We start from the raw sequence: 11,875 nt of genomic DNA, 5'->3' as shown, positions 1-11,875 counted from the left end.
CGGCGCTCTAGCCTCCCTCTCGCGCCACCGCAGTGGGGGGGTGGAGAGTAGGCGGAGGGGCGGGCGGCGCGCGAGGCCGCCGCGGGGCACCTGTCGCGAGGGGCCGCTGCCGGGCGCGCGCTCCACCCGGCCTCGCTGCCTGCGCGGGGGCGCCCGGCGGGTGGGCGGCTCCTCCCCCGCTTCCCCCTCCTCCCCCCCCGCTTCCCCCTCCTCCCCCCCCGCCCCTCGCCGCCGCCGTGACGGGGAAGCAACGGGCTGGGCTGGTAGCGCGGAGTTCTTACCGGCGGTGAGAGGCGCTGCCGCGGGGCTTTGCCTTTTTCGGGGAGGTGCCGCCGCCGCCTTCTCCTCCTCCTCCCCCTCCCCACGCGCGGGTCCGCTTCAGTTGGGCAGCCCCCGGCGGTGTCCCCGCGGCTGTTTACCGGGCGCACCTCGTCGGGCTGCTGGTTGGAGTATCCGCCTTTGCAGACAAAAAGGCGGCGCGGGGCGGTAAGTCGCGGTCCGGCGGCTTGGCGGTCGCTCCGGAGGGGGCAGCCCCCTTTTTTTGCCCCTGCCCCGCCGCCGCGCTCCTTCCCTGCCCCGCCGTCCTGCCGCCCGGCCCGGCCTCCGCGGAGCGGCCGCCCGCTGGCGGCCCTTCCCGCCCCGCACCTGGGCCGCGGCGGAGCCGCCCGCTGGGGTAACGGCCGCTGGGACGGGACGGGACAGGGCAGCGAGAGCCCCGCTCCCGGCTCGGCTGCCGCCGACTTACTGTAGTGCAGCACTTCTGGGGCGGAGCGCTCCCAAATCCCTGCTGAAGGCAGCAAGGTCCTGTTGATAAGACTAAACAGAGTAATTCGTCTTCCCCCCCCGACCCCGCCCCGGCTTGTGCTGATTTCCAGTTCCCAGGAAAATGTTTGCTTCCAATATGCTCTTTTTGCTTCTCCTCCCCTAACTCTAGTTCTGTCTCCTTTTACAAGAGACTCCCCAAAACACCTGGAGTTCTTTGTTGCTGTTGCAAGTAAACTTTCTGTTTCCTTAAGCTGCTGGGAAGTTGCTGCTCTTGCTAAAATCACAGCAAACTTTTCATTTCGGTTCCTGTAAGCAAGGTGACAGAGTTTAAGAGTTTTGAAGTGGCACATATTCAAGGTTTATACCTATTGAGTTAATTTCTCCCTGTCCCCACTTATTTTTCCTGGAAGTAGCTTTGAAAATGGCTTAGATGATTCTGAAATGTTGATGTTTACAACTCCATTAGCTGATTTATGGAGGGAGAGTCTGAAATAGTGGAGGTAGGCTGCAAATCTTAAAATTTATGCTATTAAAAAAGTTACATGTTAAAAGGAAGTAGCAGGGGAAAGTTAATTCCTTATGGTCCTTTTCTCGTGATATACTTTTGATGGTTGTGGTCTTCCTTTTGTTTATATTGACAAGGAAAAAATAGTTTATTAATTCCTGTTATCGATCATAAGAGCATTGATAACAAGCGTTGTTACATTCTTGAGCTCTGCTTCCTGAAGATCCAGGCCTTATTTATATTACTTCAGTATGGAAAGAGGAATAGCTACAATGTTAGTCCACTGGCTACTGTTTACTATCAGCAGTTGAAGAACCATACTGCTTTGATTTGTTCTGAGTGCTGTTAGATCATGTGATGTTGCATGTCATTTTGAATGAATTAGGTACCTAAGTAAGGAAAGATTTTCTTGACCCTAGAATTTTTGCTATGTGGTGAGCCACTCTGTCGTTGTTCAAAAATCATTGCAGTGATTAGCCTCCACAGCTGCCTGAATGTAATGTGAATGCAGTTATGGGTGAGACACACACAACATCATCCTGTTTCAGATGGGGTGGAGAAATGGTGGCAAAATCTAGGTTTGTGTGAAAGTCAGGTGAAGTGGGAGAATTGCAGGGGCAGCATCAACAGCAGTCGGTGAGAACAGCAGGTTATAGCAACAAGAAGGATGATGAAGAATTTTTAATTAGGGTAGTAATTGTCAGAAAATGTAGGAGGTGAGAGCATCTCCTTATCGTCTGTTTTAGTAGTTCTGGATCCCTTACCATTCATACTCATGCACAGTGGCTTTGATACATTAGCATCTATTCAGTTTTAATTATCTAGCCTTCCTATAAACAATGACATTTTCAAGAGAGGAAGTTTCTGTTGCTTATGGTAGTAGTATTGTAGAGCACTGTGAAATATGATTCTGTATCTGATAACGGCTTCAGCGCCATAATATGCATTAATTTTCATGTTTATGTCTTCAGGATATAGTGTTTGTGAGTACTCATAGTTGCAGTTCCTTCTTGTGAAGAACCATTTATTTTGTGTTCTAGACAAGGAAGCAGAGACCCTGAGAAGTTGGCCATGTTGAAGGCCACCTGCCATAGTTCTCAGAGCTGCACTATCCAGGGTTGCCCTTCTCAATTCACCATGCTAAAGTGTGTCAGAACATCAGATGTTTCTCTAAATCTGAAACTTTAAACAGATACAATGTTGCTTTATAGAATAGCATCAACTCTTACTCTGCATCATAGTCTGGAGATGTTTGGTGGTTCCTTTTCTGATTTTTTTTTTTTTTTCTCTCACAGTAATTACCTGGAGGGGGAGAATAGGTAAGCATGTGAAGAAAGGACTCCAGGCTCTTGATCAGTAATGTACTGTAGTATGAATACTGACATCTTGGTTCAGTTTTTCTTTCCTGGTCTCCTATTGATCTGTAGGCTATTGTAAGACTGTGAAATACTTGATAGACTGAGTTGGAGGAACAAAGTTGCTAAAAAATGGAGTGCATGGTATAACATTCTGATTTTAATAAATATTTGAAGCTACAGTCACTTTTTGAAGGTAAAGCTACTAGCTGGAGAATGTAAGTGTTGTGGCTGATGTAGCAATAAACAATATTTGAGCTAACTCGTCAAAACACATATGAAATGGTTAACTTCTTCAATTTAGAAAGAATCCATGGTGAGATTCATCTTGCCTGACTTGTGGTTCTGAAAGTTAGCTGGCTTTTTCCATCACAGCAGAGTAATAGGTCGGATGAACTGTGCCTCTTTGGCCTCTCCACAGGGCAGTGTGTCAAAATGGTATCTGTTTTGCAACTGACTGTGGAGCAGAGTTAGGCACTCAGCTTACTTATCAGTGCATAACATGGGAGAGATGAACTGTACTCCCAGATTCCAAAATGGTGATTTTGTTGTCCGTTTCTGAAGGTAATTTCAGCTTTCATTCTTTGCATACTGAGGCTGCGTTCTTTCGTGGCATAAATTTGCATTCCTCAGATGTACATCTTTGTCATTTTAGATTTCCAGCTCAAGATCAGTGTGTTTGTGCTGATTTTCCGATGAAGTACATCCTGGTAACTGGTGGTGTCATCTCAGGCATTGGCAAAGGGATCATTGCAAGCAGCATTGGCACCATACTGAAATCATGTGGTCTACGTGTCACTGCAATCAAAATTGATCCTTACATAAACATAGATGCTGGAACCTTTTCACCATATGAACATGGTATGAAGGGCATTGCTGTTCACTTTTGCATAAGTATTTGTATTCACAGTAATGTGGTGGGTTTTTTTTGTTCATGTGGTGTGGTTTTTTTTTAACAATAAAACAATAGTATGGTAGTTATTAGTCATTTTATAATCTATTTGGCAATGCAAATTTGTTCCTTAGTGTTCTCAAGGGCATTGTCTGCTGTAAGTAAAGAGAGAAACCTGTTTGGTGAAGATACTTTTGTCAGCAGATGCTTCATTCCTATGAAGTACCACTTTGGGAAAATCCTGGCTGTAGACCTTGCTCAGTCAATACGATCTTTAGTTCAACTTGATTAAAAAGAAAAAAAAAAAAGAAAAAAGGAATAGTACTATAAAACTATATTGAAACTTAAGTCTTCAAGGGTTACTCGTGAATGCTGTTACCTGGGTGCCAGTTGTCAGTGCCTCTAGTGTGTTAAAGTTCCCATTTTAGTCAACGAGGATCTAGTCAAAACCATCAGTGAAGCTTAGAGAGCCAACTAGTGATATAATTTTAAAGTAGATACTTACTTTGGTTGGTTAGGTTTTTAAGCTATGTTGGTTGTATTGACTACATCGCTGATGAGCTACAAGACAGTCTGACATGCATTTATAATTTTGAATGTTGCTTCAGCTGTTACTGAAAACAGTGGTTTTCAAAGTTCCAGAGTACATTCAGCCAATAGACATTTCTAATTATTTTTATTTTTTGGATTTTGTCTGTTTGTTTTAGTCTAGACTGAAATTTTTGGAATGGGAAATAAATGTCTTAATCTCCTGAACTGAAAAAAGACCACTTTTTAAGTGGAAGAAGAACACAGCACACCAGACCTCTCTGAAAAAGCCAAATTTGACTAATCCAGTAGTCCTGCACATTCAGAAGTGCATCTGGTGCTACTTAGGCAGTTGACTGGGGAAGTTCTGCCTTTATCTTTGGCAGTAAGACTCCTGCAATCACTTGAGATTGTGAGGATGCATTCTTCCCCTGGATCAGGTACAAGGCAGAGGGGACACTATGGCATGTAATTCCAATGTAATTCAATTTTAAGATGTTCGTGGTATTCTTCCTCTGTGCTTAATTTCTGATTATTTGATTGCTTTCCTGTCTATTAAGGTTTTCCTTCTAAACTTTCCTATGCTATTTTGAAAGATTTTCCTTTTTTTTTTTTTTTTTTAGGTGAAGTTTTTGTATTGAATGATGGTGGAGAAGTTGACTTAGATTTGGGAAATTATGAGAGATTTTTGGACATCAATCTCTACAAAGATAACAACATCACCACTGGGAAGATATATCAGCATGTCATTAATAAAGAAAGACATGGTGATTACCTGGGAAAAACTGTTCAAGGTGATATTTTTAATTCTGTGAGATACTAGTCTGTTCAGTCTTCACAAAAGAATGATCAAGAAGAAGCTGCTTCTTATTGCATCTTCTTATTCCTTTCTCCTTGTCAAGACATGTGGGTATATTCCTGTAGTCTTGGGCTTTTGGGTTCAAGGAAGGAGGAACAGAAAAAAGAGCTAATAGTTTCCTTTTGACTTTGTGTTAATTTTCCCCCTTTTACATGCAAAACCTGGTATATGGGCCTGAAGTAAGATATGCCTGCCTTGCTTCTTTTACTTTATCTTGTAGTTGTTCCGCACATCACTGATGCAGTTCAGGAATGGGTAATGAATCAGGCAAAAGTTCCAGTGGATGATGACAGAAAAGAGCCACAAATTTGTGTAATCGAGGCAAGTATGGAACCTTTTAGGATACATATCCACAGTGAACACAAAGAACTAGCTTGCTTTCTCTTTGCCACTTACTGTAAAAAGGTCAGGCTGAAGTTTTATGGAGAGCAGCAATGCAATGACACATTTTATATTCTTTGATTTGTTCTGAAAATGATAGGAATGGTCTTATCCCTACAGCTTCTGTTTACTTTACTAAATCCCTTCTAGAACACTGCTGAAACCAAGCTGTTTAAGAGTTTATTAATTTATAAAATTAAAGCAGCCAATATTTTAATGTAAGGTACCTATTTCAAGATACAGGCATTTGACTGAAGTGATATATTGTTAAGTTTATTGAGAAAACTTGTGTAATATCTGGTATCTTCTATGGTCAGTAGGGGAACCTATAACATTCTAGCTTTCCATATGGCTTCAAATGTCCATCTTGTTGCTTGTGGTACTGTTTACGGGAATGTATTTAAACACTGTATAAGTTAGTTTCCCATTTTCTAGTGTTATTTTAAAAATCTCTGGAGGTAACTTTGTTAATCACTTAACCTGCTGATGTCTGTGAAATGGAAATGATGAGTTTCACCCATCCTTAGTATTGAGGCAGCTGGAAGAAAGGCAGTCAGTAATTGCCTGTATTACTATTACAGTGGAAAATACAGGAAAAGGTTATACCTGAGAATTTGGCAGAAGAATATGTCATAGATTTAATACCAGAAGTGACCACCATAATCAATAGTGTGAAAACTTTGTGACCCAGGCCACAGAATTGCTCAGTATTTCTTATGCAGAAAAATCTGCCTTCATTAAAATATACTTATTTGTATAGCTAGAGATCTTTTTTATCATGTGCATGGTGAGAGTGAAGCATTTCATTTAAAACAAATGTAAAAACAGTAAATACAGATGCTGCACAAGAACATTAATAAGTGATGATCTTGTCAGTCTTTTAACTTCAAGCTTAATTTTCTCTTTCCTCCATGTGAGGGTATGGTTTTTTGTGTGTGTTTGTTTTATTTTTGTGTTTTGTTATAGTTCCAGCCTGATAAAGAAAAATATTTTTAAGGGTAATTGTAATGTTATGTAGGAGTTAGGCTGGAAATGGTTGCCCCATACAAATGTAGTTTTCAGAAGTATTTTGGTACTGGGTGAACAAAAATATGCAATTCTGTCAGAAGCCACTTGGTGGCATAGAAAGATCATTCTGAAATACCACTAGTTCACAAGACTTGAGTGCTAAACACTGCCTGATTCAGCGCTTAGTCTACTACAGCTCTTTGTGTCTTTGAAAGATAACTAATTTCTGTCTTTATGAATAAGTTTTGTCGTGGACTTATTCCTGGCTTTTGGTTTGGTAATAAATATTTAAAATTTTATAATGTGAATTGCTGTTTCATATTGTCCATATGGCATTTATTGACATTGGAAAGCTATAATAGTATTGCTAAATGTCTGTATCTTGTTGATTGCAACTGTTCATTGATCAGACAGAGAGAGTTTTTCTGTACAAAAACCTTCACATCAGCTTAACTATTGATTACTTGCTGACGACTTTGAAGACAGTGAAAATCGTATGAAAGTGTGTATTATTCAGTAGTGCCACTCATCTTCCCATGAGAAGCTTATGTCTGTGGTGTAAACTGAGTATAACAAAACTGAAAAATTATCATATGTTCTCCACAGGAAAATGTGCAGAACAGGTAAGGATTCTTTGCAGAGTACGCCTGCAAATTTACATTGTCAATTTTTTTAAGACTCTAATTTCAGAAAAAATTGTTGAATATGTAGGAGGTAGACTTTTTTTCTTTTGTTTTTGCTTTCTGCCACTCTGACAGATCCAAACTTTCTTTTTCAGCTGGGTGGAACCATTGGAGACATTGAAGGAATGCCATTTGTTGAAGCATTTAGACAGTTTCAGTTCAAAGCAAGAAGAGAGAATTTCTGTAATATCCATGTTAGTCTAGTACCACAGGTAAGTTATTAAAATTAATAAAATTGATTTTACTCTGTATTTGGCTCTATATTTGTTTACTTCCCTAATTAACCCTTTCATGCTGGAGTGTTTTAGAGGTAGAGATATGAAACCCAGCCACACTGGGGTAAATAAAGGCTTTGATAATTACTTTACTGATGTGAGAATCTGTTTTAATATTGTAAGTTGCCAAAAAAAAAAATCAACACCAATTTAGCAAGAAGGCTAAATATACTTGTGTTTTGCTCTGGAAGGTGCTGCTACATTATGAAACCAGTAAGAAAGGCACTCAGACTCTCTAAGGTATCCCTAGAGTTCTATTAGAGCTAGCACTAGAAGAACAGTATAAATCATCTTACGTCCCTTTAGGTGGTGGGAAGTCCACGTGGTGTAGCGTTGAACAGCCCTGCCATCCAGCATTCTGGGCAGACCGCATCCATAGAAGAGTCCCCCCTTCTGATCACTTGAACTAATAGATAATTTCCTTACAAGGAAGCAACTGTATCATTTTTACTATCAAACAGAAAGGATGTTTCTGTAAGAACTTCTTGCTGTATGTTTAGATGACCGGCAGGGCCACACAGGGGGTGTAATGGCGGATGCTGAGTGGGAGCCGCCTGTGGCCGAGCTTGTCCTGCTGCCAAGGGGTTGTGCAGCACAGGCCTGGGCCTCCTCAGGTGAACTCTGGTGTGGATCACTGACTGCTTGAGATACAATGGCCCTCCAGTCAATAACAACTTTTTGTACAGGGCTAAATGTATTTTTCCATTCAGACTCTATATTTTACTCTACAAATAGGTTTTGTTATTATTTTAAGTAGTAATTATTCATTGGGGAGGATTTTGGGAAGCAAAGGTTGGTAATGATGGTATGATTGCACCTTGTGCACCTTGTATAGATAGAGAATTTTAAAGCACTGCAGCTATGGATTAGAGGATTGATCAGCAATCGGTGAGATTGATTCTCTATAGATGAGAACAGAATTGTTTATTACAGCTGATTATTTCCAAGAACGTCACTGAAGGCTTTGTGCTATGTTGGACACTCTCCATTTATTAGGAGAATCCAACTTTTGGAATATTATTCTTCTCCTACCTGAATCAATTATATTGAAACTTTTCCTCAGTAAGAAAAGAAAATTAAAAAAACAACCAACCAACAAAACCTCAGAATAAACCTAACCTGAGCTAGGGCCATGTGGTTTCTTCACAGAATTTCTTATATCAGTAATACTGTGGTGACATTTCTGTTTCTGGCATATTGTGACTGCATATGCTTACTTCCTGCAAGTATTATTACCTGCAATGACTTTTCTCTTTTAACCTGTAGCTGTTTCATTAGTGGATTTTAGTTGCTATCTGAGCTTTCAAAATATGTCTTTCCAGCCTAATGCCACTGGTGAACAGAAGACAAAACCAACACAGAACAGTGTTCGAGCACTGAGGGGTCTAGGCTTGTCTCCAGACTTGGTGAGTCAATAAATACAGTTTTTTATTTATAGATCATCTGGCAGTGTCCTTGCATAACCTGTGTTTGAAGTATAAGCCTTAGTGTCCCATGGGAGACAAGAATTTTTGAACATCATAGAATCATTTTGGTTGGAAAAGACCTTTAAGATCATCAAATCCAATTGTTAACCTAACACTGCCAAGTCCACCTCTAAGATATGCAACATGTACGCTGCACTACTTCACTAAAGCCACAGGAAATCAAATTACTGAAATTTAATCTTAAGTTTAGTTATTGCAAGGAGTTTGCTGAATTATCTTGGGACTGTAGCTGTGTTCTTCCTCTAAAGGGATCTTAGCAGAAAAATCATTCTGCACTGCTAAACATAATCTCAAATGTCTGTTCACTTTGTGGGAAGAATGCTTCTGACTTCTAACATTCTCTCACAAATTTCTTTTTAAGCATTATTAAGAAGCAGCAATCCTCCCTTTGAAGTACAGCCTTTAAAAATATTCCTGTTGGGAAATATAAAGTGTGTGGATGAATCTTCAAAGTAAGGTTCCTCAATTTCTTTCTTGTGTTGGACTTGCACTGCATAGTATATTGACCCTAAAGCCAGCAAGTTTCACCTCATGCCAGTTGGTAAATGATGACAAATGCTCGACTCCTTCCATTCTCTCCCCCCGGTGCTCCACTAATGAGTATGTGCATATTACATGGATGCAGTGTTTGTCTCCCTGGCACTTCTCCTTGGGACCAGGGAGGAGACATAAGTAGACTATTGCAGCTCCCTGTTGTGATACCTGTCTGCCATTGGAGATGTTAACCTGCTTAGTCATGTGTAGATAACAGTGAAGCCAGGGCAGCACAACTTCAAATGCCAGTACGACCTCAGTTCAGATTTGTGCTTCATATTTTCCTGAGCTGAAGACACGCTCTGTTTCTAGGTCTGCTTCAGGAACAGAAAAGGACAATTTTGCTCTTTTGCGTGAAGCTGCTTGTTAAGTCAAAGAGTATTTTCCATAGCTGGTTTTGGAAGTTGTTGAGCAGTTTCCACTCCCATAAAGTCCACTGGGAGAAAAAGCTTCCTAGCCCCTCTCAGAAATGAAAGAGTAGTGAGAATAGTCACTGCTTCTGTGTAATATTTGTATCCTCAAAAAGGAAAAGATTATTCTTAAAAGGATACTCACACAACTAAATCTGGTGTTGTGCTTCTGTCTTGATTTTTTTTTTTTTTTTAAACTCTTGCATTTTACATTTATAAAAAGTATGTTTATAACTACAAAACCAATGGCTTTATAAATAGGATATGTGAAGGATGGGTTAGGTAGCTTCACATTCTTGTGACCTGGAAACTGTAATCAGCTTGTGGAGGGAAAGACTTTCATTAATGCAATGCTGTTGTATATTCCAAGCTTCAGGGCCTAAATGTCAAAATCCCTCTTGAGGTACTAATTGCATATGGAAAGTTGCATGATTTTTGAAGGCCTGTAAGATAATTGCTGGTGTCCGACTCTTTTTTTTTTTTCCTCCAAATTAATTTTTAAAAGCCTGGTAAGTGTGTGTGGAATAAAAGGAAAACAGACTAATCTAGTCACTTTCTTACATCTTGAGTTCTTGCCTGGGGCAGCTCTGGGACTGCCAGAAGTGCAGTACTTTTTATTTTTATTTTTATTTATTTTTTTATATTATTATTATTTTTTTTTTAGCCACTGCTGTTGACCACTAAAGCATAGAGAGATTACACTCTGAGCAAAGCCTCTTGGTGCTGTTGTAAAGTTGCTTGCGCACTGCTTCAAGAAAATCTGTAAATGGTTTGGTTGCTCTCCTTGGCAGGGGCCCAAGGCCAAGGGCGCATGGGGAAGCTCCTAGAACAGCCATCAGGATGGCTTCCTTCATAAGCTGAGCTGCCAGACTGCCTGAGCTAAGCTTGGCTGGACTTGTTGATACCTGCTGCCTCACTGTCTGCTCACAGACTTCCCCAAGGTGGTGTGCTGGGCCAGCCTCTGCTGTGTATGTACAGGAGGCTTTCTGTTCTCCATGGGGTGTTCTAAACACTTCATGAATATGCTATATCTGCAGATGTAATGGACTCTCTTACAGCATTTTGAAAACTGCTTATACACTTGTCAGTACTGCCCTATTCAACTAAGTCGTTCCTCATCTTTGTATTATGTTTCTTTGAGATGCACCTCTCCCACTGTTATTGTAGTTTCGTATTTTCATGCTGATTCTGACATTTTTCTGTGACTCCATCAACTTTAAATTCGTCTCAGCAAGATCGATGATAGGTTTCAAAGTGGATTTAGTCATGTGCTCATACTGTCAAGGTTTGTGAATTATGCCTTCAAACAGTACTTAGTTTTTAAGTATAAGTTTTGCTTAATTGAATAGAATGTACAAACTGTTTTGTAATTCTTTTTTGGTTTAGAATGTACACTAATTTCCCCCTTATACTTGGCATTATTTTCCTGTTTCTAGAATTTCTTGCGAGGGTAGGGGAAGTTAATTAGTCTTCATCAAAATCACTGTAGCTAAGCTGCATTCTAGCAAGGTAAGCAAAGGCCAGCTGTGAGTTTCTGAACAAAAAAGGGCTTAAAGCATTAAGTAGTTACATTTTCTAGAAAGATGGGGAAAATAATGAATTAATCATTTAACAAGATCATCCTACTTTCTGTTATGCTTTCAGGATTCAGAATCAATTAAGGTAGCAGACTTAATAATCAATAGACACATTGGTAAAGCAGCTCTGCATTTTGAGCTAGTAGTCTGAAGTTACATAATGCAAAAAAAACGCTTACAACAAACACCAAAGCACATGCTTATTTTCATTGTTGATAAAAATTATCAATGTTTTCTAAACTTCCTGAGTCGTACACATATCAGCAAAATAATAGAATAATTGCACCAGGAAAAAACTCATAAAATTATGAAACAGTTTCTTCATCTTCAGCCTCCTTTTTATCATGGTGTGCGAATCAAGAATTATTAAAAGGTGCTGAAGTACTGAAATAGTAGAAAACATGCATATAAGCTGAGTATTTTTGCTCAAATTTAGCTGGTAAGATCATATTATTTATTTTGATTCATTATATTATTCACATTTATAGAACTCCTAGACATTAGGTAAAGATTATTACGATAGTAGCTATAAGAAAGGAGAACATAAGGAAGCAGTATTACAGAGAATGCCAAAGAAAGATGAATAAAAGGGGCTCAGTATAGGCAGGTGACTAAT

General features: G+C 40.1%; 1 protein-coding gene across 7 annotated transcripts in view; it reads left to right on the top strand.

Annotated features, from left to right (window-relative positions):
• Positions 1–74: 74 nt before the first annotated feature.
• CTPS2 (CTP synthase 2) overlaps positions 75–11,875 on the top strand; it is a 78,471-nt gene continuing 66,670 nt past the window's right edge. Inside the window, exons 1-7 of one of the 7 annotated variants that reach the window (XM_065627099.1) lie at positions 75–286; positions 2,566–2,589; positions 3,281–3,486; positions 4,669–4,839; positions 5,125–5,225; positions 7,072–7,188; positions 8,574–8,657. In XM_065627099.1, coding sequence (XP_065483171.1) covers positions 3,321–3,486; positions 4,669–4,839; positions 5,125–5,225; positions 7,072–7,188; positions 8,574–8,657 — 639 coding nt within the window. In that variant the 5' untranslated portion in view covers positions 75–286; positions 2,566–2,589; positions 3,281–3,320. Of the gene's footprint in view, positions 487–1,035; positions 1,123–2,565; positions 2,590–3,166; positions 3,190–3,280; positions 3,487–4,668; positions 4,840–5,124; positions 5,226–7,071; positions 7,189–8,573; positions 8,658–11,875 lie in introns of those variants that run through there. The other 6 variants (XM_065627098.1, XM_065627096.1, XM_065627092.1 and 3 more) reach the window with 6 other exon arrangements.

The sequence above is a fragment of the Caloenas nicobarica genome, chromosome 1 (assembly GCF_036013445.1).
Source record: "Caloenas nicobarica isolate bCalNic1 chromosome 1, bCalNic1.hap1, whole genome shotgun sequence".
In the NCBI taxonomy this organism is placed as follows: domain Eukaryota; kingdom Metazoa; phylum Chordata; class Aves; order Columbiformes; family Columbidae; genus Caloenas; species Caloenas nicobarica.
This window is presented reverse-complemented; position numbering and strand designations above follow the sequence as displayed.